This window comes from Chelonia mydas, chromosome 4 (genome assembly GCF_015237465.2).
Source record: "Chelonia mydas isolate rCheMyd1 chromosome 4, rCheMyd1.pri.v2, whole genome shotgun sequence".
NCBI lineage: Eukaryota > Metazoa > Chordata > Testudines > Cheloniidae > Chelonia > Chelonia mydas.
Window position 1 is genome coordinate 141,605,498 of NC_057852.1, and position 27,053 is coordinate 141,632,550.

General features: G+C 59.0%; 1 protein-coding gene across 1 annotated transcript in view; it reads left to right on the forward strand.

The window, feature by feature from the left end:
• The first annotated feature begins 5,865 nt into the window (after positions 1 to 5,865).
• Positions 5,866 to 27,053, forward strand: part of LOC102937744 (dedicator of cytokinesis protein 2) — a 326,706-nt gene continuing 305,518 nt past the window's right edge. The window contains 8 exon segments of the mRNA XM_043545086.1: positions 5,866 to 5,984; positions 17,222 to 17,305; positions 19,778 to 19,818; positions 20,187 to 20,242; positions 22,331 to 22,427; positions 23,541 to 23,689; positions 24,249 to 24,384; positions 24,703 to 24,854. Of these exon segments, the coding sequence (XP_043401021.1) occupies positions 5,942 to 5,984; positions 17,222 to 17,305; positions 19,778 to 19,818; positions 20,187 to 20,242; positions 22,331 to 22,427; positions 23,541 to 23,689; positions 24,249 to 24,384; positions 24,703 to 24,854 (758 nt within the window). The 5' untranslated portion in view covers positions 5,866 to 5,941.

Below are 27,053 nucleotides of genomic sequence, written 5' to 3' on the forward strand. Positions count from 1 at the left end.
GGGTCTTACCTCCTGGTATGCAAAATTCATTCCCAATTATGCTTCTGTCATTGAACCGTTACGAGAATTACTACGGAGAAGTTCAACCTTAGCGTGGACAATGGAGGCACAAGCCAGTTTCGAAACGGTGAAAGACTTGATTGTACCTAGTCCAGTACTTGCGCTATTCAGTCCAGCATTGCCCACAATTGTAACTGCTGATGCTTCTGATTACGGACTTGGGGCTGTCCTCACACAACTGCATGAGGAGAACACAGAGAGGACGGTTGCATTTGCTTCAAGGACACTAAGTAATGCTGAGAGAAAATATTCTACAGTTGAAAAAGAAGCACTTGCTTGTGTCTGGGCTACTGAAAAATGGAGAACTTATCCGTGGGGCCGCACGTTCAAGTTGCGCACAGACCACAGCCCTTTGACGACGTTGCTCACCACGAAAGGACTGGGAAGAGCAGGATACTGTACTGCTCGATGGTCTGCAAGATTACTCTCCTTCAATTATGAACTGGAATATAAGCCTGGAAACCAAAACGTGGTCGACGATTGCCTTTCTCGCCTGCCTTTGCCTTCACCAGATGCTCCACCGGAGGATGAGGATGTCGTGGTTGCGCTTATTACAAGAACTGTCACTGCAGTTACAAGAGAACAATTTCAAGCTGCTTGTTCTGCGTGTCCAATTCAACAAAAACTATGGGAATTTCTGACAAAGAGATGGCCCAGTCACCCTGAAAACCTTGACCAAGTTATGCTGCCTTATTTTAGAGTTCAGGATGAACTTTCTTTGCTTGATGGCTGCGTGCTACGAGGTACACACCGGCTCCCTGTGCCAGAAGAATTACAGTCAAAACTCATACACCTGGCACACAATACTCATCAAGGAATTGTCCGAACCAAACACTGACTATGGGATCTGTATTGGTGGCCAGGGATGGACTCTCAAACTGAAGCACTCATAAAATCCTGTGTCACTTGCCAAATGCATGATAAGACAGCAGTGACATGTACCCCTCCATTACAGCCTGTTCCTCTTCCTGAATCTGCATGGGGAAAAAGTGGCGATTGACATTGTAGGACCCTTTGATACTGCTCCAAGTGACTGTCGTTATGCCATCACTTTAATAGACTATTTCAGTAAATGGCCTGAGGTAGCGTTTACATCGCAAATCTCTTCTGCTACAGTAATTAAGTTCCTCTCTTCAGTTTTTAGCAGGGAAGGTAACCCCAAAGAACTGGTTTCAGATAATGGTAGTCAATTTACTTCCCTGGAGTTTGAAACTTTTCTAGCAGAGAGGAACATTTTTACACAGAAGGTCATCCCTATACTACACTCAAGCCAATGGGGAAATCCAACAGTTTAACAGAAGTTTGAAAGAGAGTTTGCAAACGGCTAAACTGGAAGGGTGATTGTGAATAAACTTCACTACTGATTTCTTGCAAGCATACCGGGCTACACGACATGCCACAACGCAAAGATCACCTGCAGAGTTACTGCATGGGAAACAGATGAATACTAAACTGAACATTGCTGGATTGTTAAAGGCACGACCTGATGCCTCAACCAAGGATGATGTGAAAAAAACAGTTGAACAGAACCAAACGAAGTCTAAGGCTTTCACAGACGAGCGGCGGGGTGCTAAGGAACCAAAGTTTGAGTGTGGTTCCTTCGTTAGAATAGGAAAACCTGGAATTTTACACAAAGGGGACCATAAATTCACAGCTCCTCTTAAAATCATAGAGAAGAAGGGACCTTTCACCTATCGACTTTCTGATGGGCGGGTATGGCATGCTTCTTATCTTGCACCTGCCTATGCACCAAGAGGAGATTATGCCAACACCCGGTCTGCATGGGATGACTTCACCATGGTATCAGCACAACAAGACATTGCACTGGAACCGGGGCTTGAGAGACGGCCTGTCAGACCCAGACGACCACCTGTCTGGACTAGAGACTGTGTTATGTAGCATCTGCAGTGTTTTCAGTGTCATATTTCTGCCAATAGTATAGTGTCTTATTTCCTATTCGTTCCTGTGGTTAGAACAACAATGTTTATTTTAATTGGGAGAGTTTCTTAAGAGAGGAGGGAATGTGGTGTTTAGATGCTGCTTGTAATTCCTGGAACTGGGAGCACTGGCTGTTGGGAGTCTGAAAGGACAGGAAACAGGAAGGGGGGGGAAGTTGAGGAGGGGAGTGAGAGCTATCAAGGGTGCAGCAGCAGCTTGGCAAAGAGGTTTCCACTTTAAAAATAAAGCCCTGTTGAAGTTTGTTAGTACCTTGCTTGGTTGCTACAGCACCACCAGAGACACTGTCTCTTCACAGTCCTCATGCTTCGGCCTTGTTATCACTGATTTCATCTCTTGTGAGCCACAACACGAGACTTTCAACTGAGGCTTAAGCTCTGTCTGCACTAGCGAGTTTACAGCAGCACCACTGTAAGGTCTCCCATGCAGCTGCTCTATGTTGGCAGGAGAGCGCTCTCCTGTCAGCATCATTAAACCACCCCCAACGAGCATCTCCTGCTCACATCGTGCTGTCCACACCAGTGCTTCTGTCGGTGAAACGTAGGTCACTGAAGGGCGTGTTTTTTCACACCCCGAGCAATATAAGTTATACTAACAAAAGTGCTAGTGTAGATATAACCTTAGTCAGCTCTGTGATCACACAGTGGGGAGAGGGAGGGTCATGTGGTGTCTAGGACCTTTAGGCAGGACCCACGCCACAAGAGAGAAACACCTAATCCTACCCTCTGGCATCTCTACTGGGCTCAGCACCCCTGCCCCCTACTTAGCAGGCACGGTTCAGTGGAGGGTGAGCCCCTCAATCAGGGCACGCCAGAGACAGTTATGCTGCCCTGGATTCACACAACAAGGATAACAATCCATTATTACCCCTGCCCCCAATAACAAAGAGACTTGCAACCCAACACCTGCCAAAAGTGATCATTTGGGCAAAGCAGCCCCATCATACTGTGCACCTAGGCAGAGTGGGTGTGTTGGCTCCTGAAGTCCTCTTCCCCAGCTCATCACTAGATGTCAGTGGGGGGGAAGCTCATGCTGACCCTGCTTACATTAAAATGAAAGTCTTACTCAATACTTTATATTTCCAAAGCTTTGATTATTTTTGCTTCTTTTCTGTATCATTCATTCAAGGTTAAAAGGATGTTTAATGGCACGTTTGCCATGGACCAGTGGTTCCCAAACTTTAACAGCCCACGAACCCCTTTCACTAAATTGTGGAATCTCGTGAACCCCCTCCTAAAAATGAATATTTCCAGGGATTTAAGTTTAAATTTCCTTCGCACTCCGCAGCGCTCCTGCTGCTGGACCCCATTGACCACCCCGGTCAACTGAGCTCCACTGAGCTCGGACCGCAGGTCCCGCTGACCACCGGGGCTTGGGTTGCCAGCCCCAACTGCCCGGCCCCACTCTCCCTGGGGCTCGGGCTGCGAGCCCCACGCAGAGCACTGGGGTTCGGGCTGCCAGCTCCCCCGCTGATGGGGACAGGGCTCGGGCTGTGTGACGAAGCGGGACTGTTCTTAATGTTTCCTCTAAATACTGTAGGGGTACCTCAGTTTCCCCTATGCATTTCTTAAGTCTCTAGGTGGTGGGATAAGGGGGTGTAATTGTTGCAGAGCAAAGGGCCAGGGTACATAAATGGCCGACACTCTGTCTCCTGGCAACTGATGGCCTGGGCCCTTCCCCCCTGCAAGATGAGAGCTAAAGGGTTGGAGAACAAAGGAATCCGGTGACCTCCTGGCCCGGGAAAGGGACAAAGCCCAGAGGAGGAGGGGCTGGAGGGAGTTTCAGTTTGGGGCTGGCTGGGGACATGGAGTGAAGGGCAGACGTGGTTGTCTGGCTCACTGTCCCCCCCAATGGACCCGGCTGAGGGGTCCTGTTCTCTGCACCTACAAGCTCTGTGTTAGACCATGTTCCTGTCGTCTAATAAACCTTCTGTTTTACTGGCTGGCTGAGAGTCACATCTGACTGCGAAGTTCGGGGGCAGGACCCTCTGGCTTCCCCAGGACCTCGCCTGGGCGAACTCGCTGTGGAAAGCGCACAAAGGGGCAAAGAATGCTAAATGCTCCAAGGTCAGACCCAGGAAGGTGGAAGCTGTGTAAGCTGTTTGCCCTAAAAACAGTCTGCTCACAGAGAGGAAACTTCACCAAAGTCCTGTTTCGTAGGGAGCAGTTCTAGAGCATCTCCTGGGAACTCCATAACAGGCTGCCAGCCCCAACTGCCCGGCCCTGCTCTCCCTGGGGCTCGGGCTGCCAGCCCCACACGGAGCGCTGGGGTTCAGGAGGCTGGCTCCCCCGCTGATGGGGCCAGGGCTTGGGCTGCCAGCCCCAACTGCCTGGCCCCGCTCTTCCTGAGGCTCAGGCTTTCTGCCCTGCAACCGGGTTTCACCTGCTGCCAACGATGCCCGGGGTCCTCTGGCCGCCATTAGTGAAATTTTTCTGGCGAATGCCCTGTAACGTTCTGCGAACCCCCAGGGGTTCATGAACCCCAGTTTGGGAACCACTGCCATGGACTAAACAGGATGAGGTCGTTGTATGCTGAACCCCAAGCCTTGTTTAAAGTTGTTTAATGCTGGACAGTGCCAGGGTCACGTGAACCCCTTTGACTCTATGGGCCCCTTTATTCCTCTACATGAATATAGCACCCCCCACTCACCCTTATGCACATGCGCCCACAGAACAATCTCTACAACAACTTAAGCACGTGCATAACTTTGCTCACAAGTGACTCCTATTACCTTGGGCTACAGGGCAGGGGATTGGCTGGCCCAGAGTGTGGGAATGGGCCCTGGGGCCAGGGGCTGATTGACTGCTGGCTGGTTGAGCAGGGCAGGGAATGTGGGTTTCAGAATCACACAGTTCCATTCCCCTTGTCACCCATTCCACTCCTCCTGTACCAGATCTCCCACCAGCTGCTGAGGGGTGGCCCAGTGTGGGACTGAGGAGGATCCCACTGTGCAGAATGGCAATGGCTAGTAACAGCATCAGACAGAGGCAGGAACCCTTCCCAGGTGCCGTGGGGAGGGACCTCAGCCCCCAGGAGTCAGAGCCCTGCTGGGACCAGGCGGAGAGTGTGCCCAGCCCCATACAGCGGAGCATGATTTAGTGGGGGTTGGTCCTGCTTTGAGCAGGGGGTTGGACTAGGTGACCTCCTGCGGTCCCTTCCAACCCGGATCGTCTATGATTCTCCCGCATGGGAGCTGCTGCACTCTACCCATCCAGCAGTGTTGCCCAAGGGAGCTGGGCACATGGGCCTGTTGGTTTAGTATCTGGAGGCTCTGAGCACGTGACTCCCTGCCAGCACCATGAAACCCTCACCCCATGCCGCTCTCCAAACAGGCCTCTCTGCCCGGTGTGCTGCGAGAGGAGGCCGGCGGAGCTGTGGGCCGGGTGTGCAGGCCAGCTTGGGCTGAGGGGTCTGCAGATGGCCCTGGGCCTGGCTCTGCACCCCGCAGCTGCAGAGGAGCAGCCAGGCCAGCTGCCGGTACCGGAACCTCACTGGGGGCATCCTCATGCGTCAGCCCCAGAGCGAGAGACACTCCAGGGAAAACAGGAAACTTCAGCAGCAATTTTCCTTGGACAGAGCCCAGCTCCCTCTCCCTGTGCTGGGCTGGCTCTGTTGGCCTAACAGGGGAAGACCCCAGTGTGAGCCTCTAGGTGCCCTGTTGGCACTTGGGGCTGGGCACTTGGGGCTGGGGCGTCTCTCGCTGGTACCCCGCAGCCCTTGGGTCTCTGATCGGGCGCTCTCAGAGCTGGCTGGGGAGAAGGGGGCCGGTTGCAGGCTCTGTGCAGAGCCCAGCTTTGCTGAGAGGAAGTGGCCCAGGAAGGTTTGCACAAGCCGGTGAGACGCACGTGACCCTGGCAGCTCAGCAGGAGGAACTGGCTGCCACACCGCGCGGGGACAGGCGCATCGCTGGGTTGGGCTCGCTGCAATGGCCCCCTGGCAGCCCACCAAGAAGGAGAAGTATGGAGTTGGTGAGTGGCGCTCCCTGGGCCGCCCTGGTGGGGGTGACTGGCCCACTGGGCCACCAAAGAGCCTGTCAGAGCCAAGCGGGGCAGGGATGCCCAGCTGCAGGGTGGGGCTGCAGATTTTATTGCTCTGAGCCCTGTCTGGGCAGCTCTGGCCTGCAGGTCCTGTGAGCCGGAGCACAGGGCCCCATGTTCAGAGGTCAGCCCCTGGGCTGGGGGCCTGAGTGGGGCACAGGTACCTGTGCTGGTTGGGGCTCAGGGGGGCTGAGTGGTGTCTGGGCTGGGGGGGGCTGAGCGGTGTCAGGTCTAGGTGGTGGTGGGAGCTGGGGGGCAGGGCCTGAGCAGTGTCTGGGATGGGGGGCTGAGGGGTGTCAGGGATGGGGGGGGGCTGAGCAGTGTCAGGGCTGGGGGGGCTGCGTGGTGTCTGGGTTGGGGGGCAGAGGCTGAGTGGTGTCTGGGCTGGGGGGGGCTGAGCGGTGTCAGGTCTAGGTGGTGGTGGGAGCTGGGGGGCAGGGCCTGAGCAGTGTCTGGGATGGGGGGCTGAGGGGTGTCAGGGATGGGGGGGGGCTGAGCAGTGTCAGGGCTGGGGGGGCTGCGTGGTGTCTGGGTTGGGGGGCAGAGGCTGAGGGGTGTCTGGGCTGGGGGGGCTGCGGGGGCAGGGGCTGAGTGGTATCTGGGCTGAGGGGCTGAGCAGTGTCTGGGATGGGGGGGCAGGGGCTGAGAGGTGTCTGGCCTGGGGGGGCTGAGCAGTGTCTGGGCTGAGGGGGCTGAGCGGTGTCTGGTCTAGGTGGTGGTGGGGCACTAGGGGGGTTGAGTGGTGGTGGTAGTGGGGTGTCCTTGCGTCTCCTGCTCCCCAGGGCCATGTTCATTTGCCCCTCGGAGGTGCCTGCTCTGGGGCTGGGGCCTGGAAGTGCTACAGACCCACACTGGGCGCGCTTGTCCCTGGGGCTGTGAGCTCGGGACAGGCCTTGGCTCCAGCCCCCCACGCTGCCCCTCAGGCGCCCGAGGCAGCGCGCGGTCGAACACAGCCCAAGGGCGGTGACTGGTGATAAGGGGTAAATGTTGAACGCTGAGGGGAACTGAGATCTGGGGCAATGTCCCCAGGGCCGAGGTGGATTCTCCGTCCCCGGCAGGTTTGCTGTCCGGACTGGCTGCTTTGCTAGCAGACCCGCTCCCGGGTTCTCGTGGGGCCGGGCTCTGCCTGGGCCAGCCCCGCTCACACTAGAGAGTCGCAGTGGTCCCCGTGGCCTGGGAATGGCTGGCTCGCGTGCGAGGATGAGTTCTACTCGTGGCCCCGCGCCACACGCACCGGCCTTTCCCCCCATCCCCCTGCAGGGAACCCGGGCTCAGTCCCTGCCTCCGGCGGGTCACACATGGCACACAGCGAGCCAGGGCCTGCCAGAGCTGCAGCCAGCCCGCAATGCACTGGGCAGCACCGCTGCCCCCCCACCCCCGAGGCTGTGCCCTGCACCAAGGCGGGGGTCTCCTGCTGAGGACGGCTGCTTGAACCTCTTCCCCTTCCCACTGCCTCTGCCCAGCCCCCGGAACCACTGGAGTCCAGACACTGAACCCTGGCCTACGACTGCAGCGTCCCTGGAGGGACAGAGATGGTGCCATGAGGGACCCTCGCACCAGCAAGTGCCCTGGCGGGAGGTCACGCATTGCAGAACTGTGGGTGCAGTGCCCTGGGGGTGCCCTGGGGGTGAGCAGCTGCTCCCCATTCACAGGTGTTGCTGGTTGAGTCCGTCGCTGCTTCTCCACGGCTCCTTCTCACCTGCTTTCCCTCCAGGCCCAGAAGCAGGGCAGCAGCCCCCTGCACCCTCTGTGCAGCCCCACGACACCCCCTGCACCTTCCGTGCAGCCCCACGACACCCCCATGCATCCTCCGCGCAGCCCCCCAAGACCCTCCTGCACCCTCCGTGCAGCCCCTGAGCTCCCCACCAATAACATGTGCTGGGCGTGGGGGCCATACTGCTCCTCAGGGGCAGTAAGTGGGTTCTGAGCAGTGTGGGCGGGGTACAGTGCAAGGCCTTGTCGCTGTGAGTCCATGTGTCTGGGGCAGCCAGAGAGCCAAATCTCCTCATATTCTCACACTTGCATTATGATGGTAGCCTGTTCCGGAGCCAGGAATAGAGCCCAGGGCTCCTGCGATCTAACCCAGATGGGGGGGGGGGGGAGGGGAGGGACCGGAGCCAGAAATAGAGCCCGGGGCTCCTACGCTCTAACCCAGATGGGCGGGGGGGGGGGGGAGAGGAGGGACCAGAGCCAGGAATAGAGCCCGGGGCTCCTGCGCTCTAACCCAGATGGGCGGGGGATGGAGGGGAGGGACCAGAGCCAGAAATAGAGCCTGGGGCTCCTGTGCTCTAACCCAGATGGGCGGGGGGGGGGAGGGACCAGAGCCAGGAATGGAGCCCGGGGCTCCTGCGCTCTAACCCAGATGGGCGGGGGGGGAGGGGAGGGACCAGAGCCAGGAATAGAGCCCGGGGCTCCTGCGATCTAACCCAGATGGGTGCGGGGGGAGGGGAGGGACCAGAGCCAGGAATAGAGCCCGGGGCTCCTGCGCTCTAACCCAGATGGGCGGGGGGGGGAGGGGAGGGGACCAGAGCCAGGAATAGAGCCCGGGGCTCCTGCGCTCTAACCCAGATGGGTGGGGGGGGAGGGGAGGGACCAGAGCCAGGAATGGAGCCCGGGGCTCCTGCGCTCTAACCCAGATGGGCGGAGGGGGAGGGGAGGGGACCAGAGCCAGGAATAGAGCCCGGGGCTCCTGCGCTCTAACCCAGATGGGCGGGGGGGGAGGGGAGGGACCAGAGCCAGGAATAGAGCCCGGGGCTCCTACGCTCTAACCCAGATGGGTGCGGGGGGAGGGGAGGGACCAGAGCCAGGAATAGAGCCCTGGGCTCCTGCGCTCTAACCCAGATGGGCGGGGGGGGAGGGGAGGGGACCAGAGCCAGGAATAGAGCCCGGGGCTCCTGCGCTCTAACCCAGATGGGCGGAGGGGGAGGGGAGGGGACCAGAGCCAGGAATAGAGCCCGGGGCTCCTGCGCTCTAACCCAGATGGGCGGGGGGGGAGGGGAGGGACCAGAGCCAGGAATAGAGCCCGGGGCTCCTGCGCTCTAACCCAGATGGGCGGAGGGGGAGGGGAGGGGACCAGAGCCAGGAATAGAGCCCGGGGCTCCTGCGCTCTAACCCAGATGGGCGGGGGATGGAGGGGAGGGACCAGAGCCAGGAATGGAGCCCGGGGCTCCTGCGCTCTAACCCAGATGGGCGGGGGGGGAGGGACCGGAGCCGGGAATGGAGCCCAGGGCTCCTGCGCTCTAACCCAGATGGGCGGGGGGGGGGGGGGAGGGGACCAGAGCCAGGAATAGAGCCCGGGGCTCCTGCGCTCTAACCCAGATGGGTGGGGGGGGAGGGGAGGAACCAGAGCCAGGAATAGAGCCCGGGGCTCCTGCGATCTAACCCAGATGGGCGGGGTGTGGGGAGGGGATCAGAGCCAGGAATAGAGCCCGGGGCTCCTGCGCTCTCTGCATAGACCTCCCTCTCGCAGAGCCCTGCCTGTGGCAGGAAGCCTTGCGTTGCAGGCTCCTGCTGTCACTTTCCTCTGCGGTATTTTCTGTTCCTGCTTTTCTCACTAGCTGCTTCTCAGCAGATGAGTTAGTGGAACTGTTTCCGCGGATGCCCCCCTGCAGCTGAACTGTCCCTTTGCCCCCCCGGGCGTGACCCCTGCCTGCTGCACTCACGCAGGGTCCCAGAGGCTGAGCCAGACGCAGTGTCCCAGGTGGCTTGTGCTGGGCTCAGGGCCCCGCTCGCCTGACTGGGAGGCAGGACACCCAGTGGCGAGGGGCTGGCTTGGGACTCAGGAGCTCCAGGTTTCATTCTGGGCTGCTGGAAGGACTTGCTGAGCAGCCGCCCAGGGCTCAGCACCCATCAGTGGGGCCAGATTTCAGGCCCACCCAGCAGTGCGGGCTGATCCTGGCCCTGTCTCTGCACGGGGTGGGGAAATATAGGTTGGAGTCAGCAAGGGGTCTGGATGCCACGATGATGGGCCACAGGGCTGTGGGGCTGTGCATATGTCACAGACTCCCCGGGCGATGCTCTGACCTGCTGTCACGGAGTCCCTGGGCGATGCTCTGGAACTGCTCCCTATGAAGCCAGGCAGGACTCTGGGGAAGTCTCCTCTCTGGGAGCAGCCTGTCTGCAGGACACACAGCTCACCCGGCTCCACCTTCCTGGGTCTGACCTCGGAGCATTCAGCATCCTCCGCCGCCCCGTGCGCTTCCCACAGCGAGTCCGCTCAGGCGGGGTCCTGGGGAAGCCAGAGGGTCCTGTCCCTCAACTCCGCAGTCAGACCGGACTCTCAGCCAGCCAGTAAAACAGAGGTTTATTAGATGACAGGAACATGGTCTAAAACAGAGCTTGTAGGTGCAGAGAACAGGACCCCTCAGCTGGGTCCATTTTGGGGGGCAGTGAGCCAGACAACCCTGTCTGCCCCTCACTCCATGTCCCAGCCAGCTCAAAACTGAAACTCTCTCCAGCCCCTCCTCCTCTGGGCTTTGTCCCTTTCCTGGGCCAGGAGGTCACCGGATTCCTTTGTTGTCCAACCCTTTAGCGCTCACCTCACAGGGGGGAAGGGCCCAGGCCATCAGTTGCCGGGAAACAGGGTGTCGGCCATTCTCTGTGTCCAGACCCCTGCACACACCTGCCCTCTAGGGCTCTGCAATGATCATACACCCTTATCCCACCACCTAGATGCTTAAGAACTGCATAGGGGAAACTGAGGCACTCCACACTATTCAGAGGAAACATTAAGAACAGTCCCGCTTCGTCACATCTCTCCCCCCTTCGAGACCGAACGGAGCGGGGTCACTTTAGCCAGTGACCTGGGGAAGTTCGAAGTCACGAACGTTCCCATGGATGCCCCAGCATCTCTCCCATTCCTTGGTGGGAGTTACACCAGGCCCTTCCAGTTTCACGCCCTCCCTTAGGTCGGGGGTGGTCGATAGCACTCGCAGGCCGCATGTGGGAAGGTTTATGCGGCCCGTGCCCTTTGGCCACCCCAAAACCCCAGGGGGTCAAACTGGGATTAGGTCTTCTCCCCAACAAGTTGGCCAAACACGGCCACTTGGTTAGAGGACTGTTTAACTTTCTTAACAGCTTTCACTCCATCTGAGACCTTCTCAAAGCTATCCACACTGGATCTTTCAACAGGAAAGTTAGTGGATCCATTCACAACAGAAAATTTCTGGCCGTTAGGAACTGAAACTTTCTTGATTAAATCACTTTCACACCCTTCAGTTGCAGTAAACTGCTTGCAAAGACTCCATGAGGATTCCTTTCCCTAGGGCTTTTCTATGCAACAATTCACCCTTCACAGAAATTCTGCTCTTACCCTCTTTACCGAGGGCTTGCTCTAGAGTAACACTTTCCTGAGCAACAACAGACTCTTTCTGGGTCTCCCTTACATCCAGAATCACCTCTGGCCCATCCAGCGGATTCCTACACAATCCCCTTTCAGGCAAACTCACAGACTTCCTAGATAAAAGGTCAGAAGCATTCTCCTTCCCTTTGCCACACACAAGTTCAGGAATCTTTTCCTTCTTGCGACAGGTTTCCACACCCTCAGTAGGTAACACAATCACATCACCTTCATGCTCTCCTTGTGCCCTGGCTAGGATCTCACCCTGATTACACAGAGTTGCTGCACCCTTTCCCAACAACACACTAGCAACAGGCAAAATACAAGCACCAGAATTGTCTGGGCTCTGGGATTTTACATAGACACTAACTGGATGCGACCTAGTTACAGCGCCATTCTCCCGAGCAGACACAAACTTAGGACCCTTCCCTTCCTGGGCTTTAGCTGAATCCAGAACCAACTCTGAGACAACGGCACGACCCTCAACCATCACAGGCTGAAAGGCCCCTTCTGTCTGCTCCACAGACAAAGAAGAGCCGGACACACTTTCTCCTTTACCAGACACACAGCTTGGGATCTCATTCCCCTTTTCCCAGCACACAAGGCTGGTCACAGACAACTGCTTGGAGACCAGGGTAGCTCTCTCCATAGGCAAGTCAATACCCCTGACAGACACAGACACAATTCCTTCCCTGTCACACTTCTCCACCCAGCTAACAGGTAAGGTCCAGGGACACTCATCTTCCACTCTCCTCGCCTTCCCACACTGCTGACTAGACAAAGCCATCAGCTCACAAGGCTGCCTAGGCTCATCCAAACTTTTCTTACCAAGCACCTTGCCACTCCCAACAGATCCCCTGCCCTGCCTGTGTCTCCCCCCACTCAGCTGGGGTCTCAGCTCCCACTGTGCTCAGCGCTGCCCTTGCTGTCCCAGAGGGGTAGGCAGCGAGCTCGCTGCTTTCCTCACTGCATCAGAGCCAGCCTGAGCCCCCTCTCCGGTGTGCAAGGGGGGCGGGGAGCCCCAGGGGTCTGGTTACAGGCAGGCAGTAGCCTGAGCCTAGCAGCTCCTCCCTGCTGCCAGCCCGGTCATCTGCATTTTCACTGACCATTTCCCTCTCCACCGATTGCTTCCCTGGATTCAAATTCAAACCCTTGGCAGTTACCAGAGCAGGGCCTGGATCCTGTCCCAAAGAGAGAGAGTCACCCCACAACAGGGTCTCGCAGCTGGTATCCTGGAGAACCCCAACGACCAGCTAGCTCCACCCCTCCTGGGTCTGCATAGGGATCTGGGCCATAGGCAGGGTGAGGGGCTTCGTCCCTGGGACCCTCACCCAGCTCATACAGCCCCTCAGCATCTGAGGCTGCACCACCCAGGGCTTGACAACAGTTCTCTCTGTCCCAGGATCTCGCCACCCCAGGATGTCTCCCCATTGACCATCACCTTCTGCTTCCACTGGGGATCCGAGGGGCCTGACCCCAGGAGACTCCACACAGACATATAGGTTGGGGTCAGGAGTGGGAGCCTGTCCACCTCCCCACCCATCTGGCTGATGGAGTCTATGGCCTTGGGACCCAGCAAGGGAGATAGACACCCGGCTTTTCCGCAGGATCCCCCTGGTTCAAATCTCCAGCCTGCTCAAAGGCAGTGAGGTGGGCATCCACATCTCCCCCCCCCTTAACCAGGGGCAGCAATTTAGTCTCGAGGTTCCCTGCGGAACTGGCCCCCCAGGGTCTATCCCCACTCACCCCTGGGAGGTCCCCTAGGCCTCTCCGCTCCACCATCGCCAGTTCATGCTGCTGCTGCTTCTGCGGCTCTTTCTCGGGCTCTCGCTGTCTCTCACAGTCCTTTTGCTCTCTCGGACTCAGCTCCAATCCCGTCCGTCTCCGATCCCCCGACGGGGAACCCGATCGTGAAGACCCCCGTCTGGTCGGGGACAGGAGTCTTGGGGATGCCTGGCTACCACTCCAGCTGCTCCCAGATCCTGCTATAGCCCCATTTGGGGTCAGAAATCTGTTCCTTAGAGCGGTCATCCTTCTCCAGCTGCACGATGAACTGTGCCTTGGTGAACTTTCCAATGCTCAACCCTCTCTTTCTGCACAGGGTTACAATGTCCTTCTTCAGGAGACGGTGACAGGCCATCACTCCGCTCTTCCCCAGTTGTTGTGGACTCACAACACTGGACAACCACGTCTGCACTTCACTCCACATCCCCAGCCAGCCCCTCCTCCTCTGGGCTTTGTCCCTTTCCCGGGCCAGGAGGTCACCTGATTCCTTTGTTCCCTTTAGCTTCACCTTGCAGGGGGGAAGGGCCAGGCCATCAGTTGCCAGGAGACAGAATGTCGGCCATTTATGTACACTGGCCCTTTGCTCTGAAACAATCACACACTCTGCCCTATCCCACCACCTAGAGACTTAAGAAATGCATAGGAGAAACTGAGGCACCCCTACAGTATTCAGAGGAAACATTAAGAACAGTCCCACTTTGTCACAGCATAGCAGTGGGTGGACCCTAGCCCCTTGGGGTGCAGCTGCTGAGTTTTCTTTTCTTTCTGCTTAGGATCCCACGCGGCTCATCCCCAGGGCATCTCAGCCGTTCATTATCCATGTCTCCCCTGTCTGTCTCCTGTCCGTTCTGTTCCTCTCTCCCCTCAGAGCAGCAGCTCTGTTTTGGGAGGGGTTTTTTGAGAAATACCAATGCGGGCCTGTGTTGATGTCAGAGTTCTCTGCTGGATGCAGCAGGCGGGGAGGGCTGGGCTGGCCCTTAGTTCCTGGGGGCTCATTCCGCAGCCTGGCACCCGCCCGCGACACACCTGGGGTTCCAGCACACCCAGCTTTACCCTGGTGCTGGTGGATCCCAGAGGCCCTGGCAGCCTCCTCCCTGGGATCTTCCAGAGACGCTGGGCCCAGGGCACATGTTGGAGATAAGGCCTGAGACCTTGAACCTGGAAGCTGAAGTTTTGTACAGCTCTTTAAAAAAAGAAAAGGAGGACTTGTGGCACCTTAGAGACTAACCAATTTATTTGAGCATAAGCTTTCGTGAGCTACAGCTCACTTCATCGGATGCATACTGTGGAAAGTGTAGAAGATCTTTTTATACACATAAAGCATGAAAAAATACCTCCTCCCACCCCACTCTCCTGCTGGTAATAGCTTATCTAAAGTGATCACTCTCCTTACAATGTGTATGATAATCAAGGTGGGCCATTTCCAGCACAAATCCAGGGTTTAACAAGAACGTCTGGGGGCGGGGGGGGGGGGTAGGAAAAAACAAGGGGAAATAGGTTACCTTGCATAATGACTTAGCCACTCCCAGTCTCTATTCAAGACTAAGTTAATTGTATCCAATTTGCAAATGAATTCCAATTCAACAGTTTCTCGCTGGAGTCTGGATTTGAAGATTTTTGTTGTAATATAGCAACTTTCATGTCTGTAATCGCGTGACCAGAGAGATTGAAGTGTTCTCCGACTGGTTTATGAATGTTATAATTCTTGACATCTGATTTGTGTCCATTTATTCTTTTACGTAGAGACTGTCCAGTTTGACCAATGTACATGGCAGAAGGGCATTGCTGGCACATGATGGCATAGATCACATTGGTGGATGTGCAGGTGAACGAGCCTCTGATAGTGTGGCTGATGTTATTAGGCCCTGTGATGGTGTGCCCTGAATAGATATGTGGGCACAGTTGGCAACAGGCTTTGTTGCAAGGATAGGTTCCTGGGTTAGTGGTTCTGTTGTGTGGTATGTGGTTGCTGGTGAGTATTTGCTTCAGGTTGGGGGGCTGTCTGTAGGCAAGGACTGGCCTGTCTCCCAAGATTTGTGAGAGTGTTGGGCCATCCTTCAGGATAGGTTGTAGATCCTTAATAATGCGTTGGAGGGGTTTTAGTTGGGGGCTGAAGGTGACGGCTAGTGGCGTTCTGTTATTTTCTTTGTTAGGCCTGTCCTGTAGTATCAACAGATTGATAGAGCCAGAAGAGTTCCCAGAAGTCACCTACTACAGGACAGGCCTAACAAAGAAAATACATGTACATTGGTCAAACTGGACAGTCTCTACGTAAAAGAATAAATGGACACAAATCAGATGTCAAGAATTATAACATTCATAAACCAGTCGGAGAACACTTCAATCTCTCTGGTCACGCGATTACAGACATGAAAGTTGCTATATTACAACAAAAAAACTTCAAATACAGACTCCAGCGAGAAACTTTGAATTGGAATTCATTTGCAAATTGGATACAATTAACTTAGGCTTGAATAGAGACTGGGAGTGGCTAAGTCATTATGCAAGGTAACCTATTTCCCCTTGTTTTTTCCTACCCCGCCCCCTCCTCAGACGTTCTTGTTAAACCCTGGATTTGTGCTGGAAATGGCCCAACTTGATTATCATACACATTGTAAGGAGAGTGGTCACTTTAGATAAGCTATTACCAGCAGGAGAGTGGGTTTGTGTGTGTGGGGGGGGGTGAGAAAACCTGGATTTGTGCTGGAAATGGCCCAACTTGATTATCATACACATTGTAAGGAGAGTGATCACCTTAGATAAGCTATTACCAGCAGGAGAGTGGGGTGGGAGGAGGTATTTTTTCATGCTTTATGCGTACAAAAAGATCTTCTACACTTTCCACAGTATGCATCCGATGAAGTGAGCTGTAGCTCACGAAAGCTTATGCTCAAATAAATTGGTTAGTCTCTAAGGTGCCACAAGTACTCCTTTTCTTTTTGCGAATACAGACTAACACGGCTGCTACTCTGAAACCTGTACAGCTCTTTGTGTGACATTTTATACAAATTACTTAATCAGCTAATTTGCATGTTTAGCATTGTGCATATTTAAGTTTGGCTTGTCACACACCCTGCCCCGAGCATAGGGCAGGCGCGCAGCTGCCGGCTGCGGGGGTGCCGCTGAGCGGTGGCGGGTGCTGGTGGCCTGTGCTGTCGGCTGCTGAACACTGCAGGGGTCGTGGGATGGAGGGTGGGTGGCAGCCGGGGGTGGGACTCTGGTGCCAATAGAGGGTGCCCCCAGACGGGAGCATCCCTTCGGGTGCTTGACAGCCATGGCCCTGGGTGCAGTGAAATTCCCACCCCCCGAAGGACGCTGGATCCTGCTGTGCTCATCCCCAGCCTATCCTCGCTGCTCATGCCCATGTCCCCTGCAGATCTTCCCCCAGCCTTGTGGCAGCTCCCAGACCCAACCTGCCTCCAGCTCCATCTGCACTCTCCATCCTGGGACTGCTGAACTCAGACCCTTTGGGAGCCCCGAGAGTGGCTACGCTAGGACCCCGGGGCTCAGAGTAAGCAGGACCCCCCCAGGGCGCTCATCTGTGCAGTGTCATAGAGGGGTCTCTCCTGCCCCCCAGCCCCAGCCAGTCACCTCCCCCGTGACTGCCCTGCCCTGCCCACTGAGTACAGGCTGGGAGATGGTGCCAGCCGCCAAGGCACCCTGGCAGCATGGGGCCTGGCACGGGCGGGGTTAGAGACAGCCTTGTGCCAGAGCAGAGATGAAGGGGGCACATTGTGCCTCTCGCTGTCAGGGGCGACTGGGGGCTGGGGCAGCCTGGCATCCCAGTAGCAGTGGTTGTGACTATGGGGGAACACCAGGAGCAAAGGGTGGGCCCACCCAGTGCTGGGGAACAGCTGAGGCAAGTTGTCGGCAAGGCACTGAGAGGCCGAGCTCAGAGAGCGAGCGTGCCAGGTTTCCCCTAGACCCGGAGACGGATGAGCTGGGATGGGTGAGGCAGTGAGAGGGCAGAGCCACCTGCAGGGGGCTGGGGTCCAGAGCTGCCCCCTCTCACCACCCCCTAACTCCCCTGGCTGTTGTTTTGCAGCTTTGTGGAACTTTTCGGGCACGAACGAGCATCACCTGCCGCTGCAGATCGGGGACACAGTACACATCCTACAGGCCTTGGAGGGTAAGTGGGGCCAGGCACTGAGACTGGGGTAACTGGCTCCACAGACCCCAGGAAAAACCTCTTGGACCTCTCATCGTCTGTGAAATCATCAGCCACACTCTTCTTGCAATCATGTCCTCCCTCGGTTTCTGGAACTCTGTCCTCACCTGGTCCTCTTCCTGTCTCAGCTCCCTTCAGTGTGTCCTTCAGGAGAACCCCTCGTCCCCTTCCCGCTTTCTGTGGGGGGTCCCCTTCTCTTCTCCCTCTGCACGTGGGCTCTGGGTAACCCCATCTGCAACCACAGAGTCAGCAACCCTTTCTGTGCCCGACTCACTGATCTCCCTCCGCTCCAGACTGTCTCCTTCAAGCCAAAGGACAATTCGGGCCTGTCTCTCTGACGCCTCCTCGGAACTGCCTAGCTGCCAGCTCCGGCTCCTAGGCTTCCCCCAAGCCCTCCCCGCTTGGACAACGCCACCATCCTGCTCTGTCACTCAGGCCTGCAACTGGGACATTGTCTTCACCCCGGCCACTAGCCAGGTCCTCACATGCAGCTGTGTGTAAATCTGGCTGGTTCTTTTGCAGAGCGTCTGCGAGACAGGGCACAGGGCCGTTCGTATCCCTCCCCACAGCGCCCACACTCCCCCAGGCTCTGACCGTCCATCCCTCCCTGCTCAAAGCCATGCAGCTCCTAGCCCACCACTGTGCCCACGGCACCGTCCTCTGGCTCCCCCTTCTCCACTGGATCCAACATGAGCTGCTCGTCTTCGCTTTCACGGCATGACCCATCCCCACGCTGCCTGTCTGCGCTCACCTCCGATCAGCCTGTGACACCAGCCTCCAGCACCCACTTGTTACAGGTTCAAACAAGCCCCTTGGTGCCTTCTCCCCTGCCCCGACACTGGGAGGAGTTCCCCGCAAACCTCTGCAAAACTAACTCATTGTCTGGCTTCAAACCCCCTGGGCGCTCTGCTTTGCCGCCATGCCAACAAATATACCTGAGAGTGATTCGGGGGCTGGTGTGCCGAGACCGCTGCCTGTCTGCTGGCCATGATCTGGTTGTTCTCTTGCGCTCCCCTGGCGGTCGGTCTCCGCTCGTCTCTCGTTGGACACAGGTTGTCAGCTCCTTGGGCAGGGCCTGTCTCTGTTCTGAGTTTGGTTCCAAGGCCCGTTAAGAATACAAATAATACACAACAATAGCAGCCAGCCTCCAGCAATACCCGCCCTCAGCAGCCAGTCCCGCCACACCAGTCCCCCTAGCCACCGCTCCTGCAGGGACAGGCCGGGGCTGGAGTAACCGGGAGCTCCCCCACACCCAGCTCCTGCCCTGCTCCCCACAGCGCCCCCTGCTGGGACAGGCCGGGGCTGGAGTAACCGGGAGCTCCCCCACACCCAGCTCCTGCCCTGCTCCCCACAGCGCCCCCTGCAGGGACAGGCCGGGGTTGGAGTAACCAGGAGCTCCCCCACACCCAGCTCCTGCCCTGCTCCCCACAGCGCCCCCTGCTGGGACAGGCCGGGGCTGGAGTAACCGGGAGCTCCCCCACACCCAGCTCCTGCCCTGCTCCCCACAGCGCCCCCTGCAGGGACAGGCCGGGGCTGGAGTAACCGGGAGCTCCCCCACACCCAGCTCCTGCCCTGCTCCCCACAGCGCCCCCTGCAGGGACAGGCCGGGGCTGGAGTAACCGGGAGCTCCCCCCACACCCAGCTCCTGCCCTGCTCCCCACAGCGCCCCCTGCAGGGACAGGCCGGGGCTGGAGTAACCGGGAGCTCCCCCACACCCAGCTCCTGCCCTGCTCCCCACAGCGCCCCCTGCAGGGACAGGCCGGGGCTGGAGTAACCGGGAGCTCCCCCACACCCAGCTCCTGCCCTGCTCCCCACAGCGCCCCCTGCAGGGACAGGCCGGGGCTGGAGTAACCGGGAGCTCCCCCCACACCCAGCTCCTGCCCTGCTCCCCACAGCGCCCCCTGCTGGGACAGGCCGGGGCTGGAGTAACCGGGAGCTCCCCCACACCCAGCTCCTGCCCTGCTCCCCACAGCGCCCCCTGCTGGGACAGGCCGGGGCTGGAGTAACCGGGAGCTCCCCCACACCCAGCTCCTGCCCTGCTCCCCACAGCGCCCCCTGCAGGGACAGGCCGGGGCTGGAGTAACCGGGAGCTCCCCCACACCCAGCTCCTGCCCGGCTCCCCACAGCGCCCCCTGCAGGGACAGGCCGGGGCTGGAGTAACCGGGAGCTCCCCCACACCCAGCGCCTGCCCTGCTCCCCACAGCGCCCCCTGCAGGGACAGGCCGGGGCTGGAGTAACCGGGAGCTCCCCCCACACCCAGCTCCTGCCCTGCTCCCCACAGCGCCCCCTGCTGGGACAGGCCGGGGCTGGAGTAACCGGGAGCTCCCCCCACAGCCAGGGCTCCTGCCCCCCTCCCACAGCGCCCCCTGCTGGGAGAAGTGCTCTCTGTTCAGAGGCCCCTGGGCGTCTCACTCTCTGTTGTTCCCCTTGCAGGCTGGTACAGAGGGTACTCGCTCCGGAACAGAGCCACCTGGGTAAGTCGGCGGCTGACCGCGGTGGTAGGGGCCAGGGTGCTCGTCCTCTCCCTTGTCCCAGGGCCGGGCCCCAGAGCTGCTGGGGGGCACTGGGGACGCAGTGCGCGGCCAGAGGCGGAGCTCATGCACTTGCCGCATGGCGCCCCCTGCAGGAAGTCGCCGGGCCTTGCGGGGAGTGACTTTAACCTGCTTTGGGGGCTCCGAGCTGCCCCCCTGACCCCTGCTCTGGCCCCATCAAGGACCTGGCCCTGGGTGGACCCATATCCAACTGGGTCGGAGGGCTCCTGCCCCATTGGGGCCGACACCCCTCCCTCTGGCTCTGCCCCCCAGATCGGGGTCGCTGTGCTGACGACGTCTCCTCTCCCCAGGGCATATTCCCTGTCGCACTGATCCACCTGAAGGGCGCCCACGTGAAGCAGAAGGGGTAGGTACCGGGGGGCAGGGAGGGGCTCTGGGCTGAGTCAGCGAATGTTTTACCGGTCACGGGGCTGGGTCCTCCCTGATCTGCACGTCACTGGGCCCGTCACCACCCCCCGCCCTATGCCAGAGCTCGCCTGGGTCCTGCCCCCCTCCTGTCCCAGTGCTCAGCTGGGTCCTGCCCCCCGCCGCCCTGTACCAGAGCTCGGCTGGGCCCTTCCCCCCCCGCCCTGTCCCAGTGCTCGGCTGGGTCCTGCCCCCCACGCCCTGTCCCCCCCTCCCGTCCCAGTGCTCGGCTGGTCCTGTCCCCGCCCTGTTCCAGTGCTCAGCTGGTGTCCCGGCGTCCCCAGGCGATGCTCGGGAACTGCTCCCCATGAAGCCAGTCAGGACTGTGGGGAAGTCTCCTCTCGGGGAGCAGCCTGTCTGCAGGACACACAGCTCCCCCGGCTCCACCTTCCTGGGTCTGACCTCGGAGCATTCAGCATCCTCTGCCCCTCCGTGTGCTTCCCACAGCGAGTCCGCTCAGGCGGGGTCCGGGGAAAGCCAGAGGGTCCTGCCCCCCAACTCGGCAGTCGGACGTGACTCTCAGCCAGCCAGTAAAACAGAAGGTTTATTAGACGACAGAAACATGGTCTAACACAGAGCTTGTAGGTGCAGAGAACAGGACCCCTCAGCTGGGTCCACTGTGGGGGGCAGTGAGCCAGACAACCACGTCTGCCCTTCACTCCATGTCTCCAGCCAGCCCCAAACTGAAACTCTCTCCAGCCCCTCCTCCTCTGGGCTTTGTCCCTGTCCCGGGCCAGGAGGTCACCTGATTCCTTTGTTCTCCAACCCTTTAGCTCTCACCTTGCAGGGGGGAAGGGCCCAGGCCATCAGTGGCCAGGAAACAGGGTGTCGGCCATCGTCTGTGTCCAGACCCCTGCACACACCTGCCCTCTAGGGCTCTGCAATGATCATACACCCTTACCCCACCCCCTAGATACTTAAGAACTGCATAGGGGAAACTGAGGCACCCCTACACTATTCAGAGGAAACATTAAGAACAGTCCCACTTCCTCACAGCTGGGTCCTACCCCCTTCCCGTCCCAGAGCTCGGCTGGGTCCTACCCCCCTCCCATCTCAGTGCTAAGCTGGGCCTTGCCCCCGTCCTGTCCCAGTGCTTAGCTGGGTCCTGCCTCCCCTGCCCCCCATCCCAGCGCTCAGCTGGGTCTTGCCCCCCTGTCCCAGTGCTCAGCCAGCGCGTCCCAGTGCTCATTTGGGACCTGCCCCTCCCCCGTCCCAGTGCTTGCCTCAGCCCTATCACCACCCCTCTATCCCAGTGCTCAGTCGGGCACTGCACCCCTCCCATCCCAGTGCTTAGCCAGGCCCTGTCACCGCCCACGTCCCCGTTCATGGCTGGGTCCTGCATCCTCTCCCCCCTCAAGGCTCGGCCGGGCCCTGTCACTGCGCCCCCATCCCAGTGCCCCCCCATCCCGGTGCTCGGCTGGGCCCTGTCACCCCCCCACACACACACACCTGTCCCAGTGCTCAGCTGGGCCCTATCATCGACCCCCCATCCCAGTACCCCTCCCCCTGTGCTGGGCTGGGCCCTGTCACCTCCTCCCCCATTCCAGTGCTCGGCTGGACCCTTCTGCCTCCCCCAGCCTGTCCCTGTGTTTGGCCAGACGTCCTGCCCTCCCGGTCCCAGCAGTCGGCCGTGCCCCTCCCCTGGCATGAAGTGGGGCAAGCAGCCCAGCACCCCAGGTCTGTGCCTGGCCTGGTTCTCAGCTCTCCCCCATCCCCTGCTTGCAGTAACCAGCCTGCAGCTCCAGGATTCGCTCTCCTTATCACCTGCCAGGCCAGGGCTCTCGCAGCCCAGTGGGCCCCGGGCCAGTGCGGGCAGCCCCTCAAACGGCGGCTGGGTACAGGGAGGGCGATGCAGGGTCTCAGTGGGGCTCCCTGAGGCTGGTGGCTGGTGCTGCCGCAGGCTGCGGCAGAACTGCGGGGCACGCGGGAACTGGGGCTGTTGAGCTCAGGGACCCGCATGCAACGGGCAGGGGTGGGGCCGAGCCTCCTCGCCATGTGCAGGGCTTGGCCTCACCAGCTCTCTGGCCAGGGCGGAGGAGAACATTGTGCCTGCGGAGATGCCGATGGTGCAGGAGATCACCACCACGCTGCGGGAATGGGCCACCATCTGGAAGCAGCTCTATGTGGTAAGAGCCTGTGGCCCAGCAGTAGGGAAGCCATGGGGACCGGTCCACCCTCTGGGGATGGGTCACCAGCCCTCAGAACAGGGAAGGGAGGGGAGAGGAGGGGCGGGGGGGGGGGGGCGATGCACAGGGTGTCACAGAGTCCCTGGGCGATGCTCTGGAACTGCTCCCCATGAAGCCAGTCAGGACTCTGGGGAAGTCTCCTTTCTGGGAGCAGCCTGTCTGCAGGACACACAGCTCACCCGGCTCCACCTTCCTGGGTCTGACCTCGGAGCATTCAGCCTCCTCTGCCCCTCCGTGCACTTCCCACAGCGAGTCCACTCAGGTGGGGCTCCTGGGGAAGCCAGAGGGTCCTGCCCCCAAACTTCGCAGTCAGACGTGACTCTCAGCCAGCCAGTAAAACAGAGGTTTATTAGACGACAGGAACATGGTCTAACACAGAGCTTGTAGGTGCAGAGAACCGGACCCCTCAGCTGGGTCCATTTTGGGGGGCAATGAGCCAGACAACCCCATCTGCCCCTCACTCCATGTCCCAGCCAGCCCCAAACTGAAACTCTCTCCAGTCCCTCCTCCTCTGGGCTCTGTCCCTTTCCCGGGCCAGGAGGGCACCTGATTCCTTTGTTCTCCAACCCTTTAGCTCTCACCTTGCAGGGGGGAAGGGCCCAGGCCATCAGTGGCCAGGAAACAGGGTGTCGGCCATTCTCTGTGTCCAGACTCCTGCACACCCCTGCCCTCTAGGGCTCTGCAGTGATCCTACACCTTTACCCCACCACCTAGATGCTTAAGAACTGCATAGGAGAAACTGAGGCACCTCCACAGTATTCAGAGGAAACATTAAGAACAGTCCCACTTCGTCACACAGGGCAAGCGCCAGCCTTTAGGATGGGGGCTGTGGGAACTGCAGGGAGTGGGGGTCGCTCTTTGGGATGGGGGCTGCAGGGGCTGTGAGGGGTCAGGGATGGGGGCTGTGGGAATCACGGGGGGTGGGCCTTTCTGGGATGGGGTCAGCAGGGGTCAGGGAAGAGGGGCCGGATGGATTGGCTCTGCACTGCGAGGGCTGTGGGTGATCAGCTCTCTGCGACCGGCCATGACTCTTGCCCCCGTGATATCCTGCAGATGGGGCAGAAAGAGCGGTACGGGCAGGTCAGGAGGATGATGTGTGAGCTGATGGAGAGGCGCTCGCAGCTGCTCTCTGGGACGCTCCCCAAGGATGAACTCCTGGAGCTCAAGAAGGAGGTGACCAGCAAGATCGACTATGGGAACAAGTGAGAGCCTGCAGGGGGCAGGGAAGGGTGGGGCTGGGATGGGAGTGTGGGGGCTGTAGGCAGGGAGTTGGGGCTGGAGAGGGGCTGTAGGTGGGGTGGGGTGGGGCTGGAGAGGGACCAGGGATGGGCACTAGTACGTGCCGTGGGTGCACTGGAGAAGTGAGAGCATGGGGACGGAGGCAGCCCAGGTGTGCGAGGCACACAAGCGTGCAAGCAGCATAGTGTAAGCAAGGGCCCAGGGGACAGTGAATGCCCCGCAGTGCGTGAATCAGGAACAGTGAGAGGGTTGGGGGTCACCCATGGCAACCCCTGGCATGAACCCTGCTGCAGTCCTGGGTGAGACCTGTGCCGGCCCCTTCCCGCCCCAAGGTGGGCACCTGCTGGGCATGCAGGCTGGATCCACGGCCAGGGACTGGGGGGGAGGGGGCGGGCATTTGCTTCATGGCAGGGTGGCTGGGTGATGCTCTGTGTGCGGCTGGGCTGGGCCAGAGGCCTCAGGGAGTCCGGGTCCCTGACCTACGCCTGGAGTTGTGTTCATGCCCCGGCCTGTGCTCTGCAGGATCCTGGAGCTAGACCTGGTTGTGCGTGACGAGAACGGAAACATCCTAGACCCGGACAGAACCAGCGTCATCAGCCTCTTCCAGGCTCACAGACAGGCCACGAGTATGATCAGTAAGCGCATCCAGGAAGAGACGGTGAGTGCCCGTCCCTGGCCCCCTCGCCCGGTCCTTCTTCCCGGACTCTGCCCCACACCATGCTAACAGGTGTGCTGGCCCTGCCCAGCTGAGTGGCACTGCCCATAGGAGTCCATACACAGAGATGGGGGAGTTCCAGCCCCCTGCCAGGTTGGGGGTCTCCCTGCACCACCCAGGCCCCTGCTCTGAGCTTCAGGCTATCCTGCTGCCCGCTGCTCTGGGCCTGCTCCCAGCTAGAGCCCAGGCAGGAGCCAGGGTAGGGAGGGGCCAGGCAGGTGGGAGTCCCTTTGGCCTTGACCTCTGCCCATCTCCCCGCAGTGCTCCCAGTACAGCGAGCAGGGCTGCAATGCCCGCCTGGCCTCGCCCTCCCACAACCTCTACCTCTGCGTCCGCAATTTCGTCTGCAACATCGGGGAGGAGGCACAGCTCTTCACGGCGCTCTACGACCCCGGCCAGCAGAAGATGATCAGGTACCTGCCCCAAGGGAGGGACACAGGGGCTTACACCCTGCTCTGGGGGCCTCACCAGGAGAGCCCTGGGCCAGGGCTGCTGCTCTGATGGGACCTGACTGACTCCTGAGCCTTGGCCCGCGCTGAGTTGCCAAGTGACCTGCTCCTGGGTCAGGGATCCCAGCGCCTGGCACCATGGAGCTCAGCAGTTTCCAAACCAGACCTGGAGCAACAGCAGAGCCACTGTCCTGAGCCGTGTGGGCCCAGATGGCTTACCAGATGGGCTTACCTCACTGGCTGATGACTTGTCTCCTCTCCCCCACCCCTGCCCACTGAACAGCTGGTGATAACCACCCCTCCCCTTCCCACCACTGACCAACCAGTGATACCCGCTCCTACAGGTTACTGACTTAGAGTGATCTAGATCATTTGGTAAACTGGGTGCAAGCAAACAATGTATATTTTAATACGGCTAAATGTGAACAAATACTGCTAAGAACAAAGGAGGCAGGTCAGGCCACATACTGGGTGGGGGCTCTGTTCTGGGGAGCAGTGACTCAGACAAAAATTTGGGGGTGGGCAATCAGCTGAACATGAGCTTCCACTTGGCACTTTGGCCAGAAGGTGAATGCAATCCTGGGATCCAGGTAAACTGGAGAATCTTGAGTAGCAGCAGAGAGGTGATTTTCCCTCTGTATCTAGCACTGGGGCGACCGCTGCTGGAATCCTGTGCCCAGTTCTGGTGCCTGAAATTCAAGAAGGATGTTGATAAATTGGAGAGGCACAAGAATGATGAAAGAATTAGAAAACCTGCCTGATAGCGAGAGACTCAAGCAGCTCAATCTGTTTAGCTGAACAAAGAGCAGGTTACCGGGTAACTTGATCCCCGCCTACATGGGGAACAAATATTTAATAAGGGGCTCAGCTCTTCAATCCAGCAGACAAAGGTCTAACCTGATCCAAGGGCTGGAAGATGAAGCTAGACAAATGCAGGCTGGAAATAAGGCATATATTTTTGACAATGACAGTAATTAACCATTGGAACAATTTACCCAGGGTCTTGGTGGATTCTCCATCCCTGACAATTTTCTATGAAGACTGGCTGTTGTTCCAAAAGATCTGCTTGGGGATTATTATGGGGCAGTAGCTATACAGGGGCCAGACCAGAGGATCCCAGTGGCCCCTTCTGGCCTTGGAGTCTGTGAATCTACTTCCCACGCTGATTGCCTGGTGATAACCACTCCTCTCCTCCCGCCTTCCCCAACTGACCGGTACTAACCACTGCCCCCCACTGACTGACCAGTGATAACTGACCCCACACTGACTGACCAATGATAACCACCCCTACTCCCCACAACCGACCCGTGATAATCACCTGTAACTCCCCACCCCACTGCCCAGTGATAACTACCCCACACTGACTGACCCGTGATAACCGCCCCTACCCTCCCCAACCAACTGGTGATAACCACATGTAATTCCTCACCCCACTGACCAGTGATAACTGACCCCGCCCTCCACTGACTGACCAGTAGGGGTTGCCAACTTTCTAATCGCACAAAACCAAACACTCCTTCCCCGCCCCTTTCTTGAGGCCATGCCCCTTCTCAGAGGTCCCGCCCCCACTGACTCCATCCTCCCTCCTGCCCTCACTCACTCTCCCCCACCCTCACTCACTTTCACTGGGCTAGGGCAGAGGGTTGGGGGGCAGGACGGGGTGAGGCTTTGGCTGGGGGTGCGGGTTCTGGGGTGGGGCCAGAAATGAGGCGTTCAGGGTACAAGAAGGGGCTCAGGGCTGGGGCAGGGGGGTGGGTGTGGGAAGGGGTGAGGGGTGTGGGCTCTGGGAGGGAGTTAAGATGCGGGAGGGGGTGCAGGACTGGGGCAGGGTGTTGGGGTGTGGGAGGGGGCTCAGGGCTGGGGGTTGGGGTGTGGGCTCTGGGAGGGAGTTAGGGTGCACAACCTGGGGCAGAGAGTTGGGGTGCAGAAGGGGGATCGGGGTGTGGGCTCCAGCTGGGCGGCACTTACCTGAGGTGGCTCCCTGCCTGCCCTGGCTCCGTGCAGCTCCCAGAAGTGGCCAGCGTGTCCCTGTGGCCCTTAGGTGGAGGGACCAGGGGGCTCTGTGTGCTGCCAGCATCTGCAAGCGCAGCTCTTGCAGTTTTCATTGGCTGTGGTTCCTGGCCAGTGGGAGCTGCGGAGCCGGCACTGCGGGCGGGGGCAGTG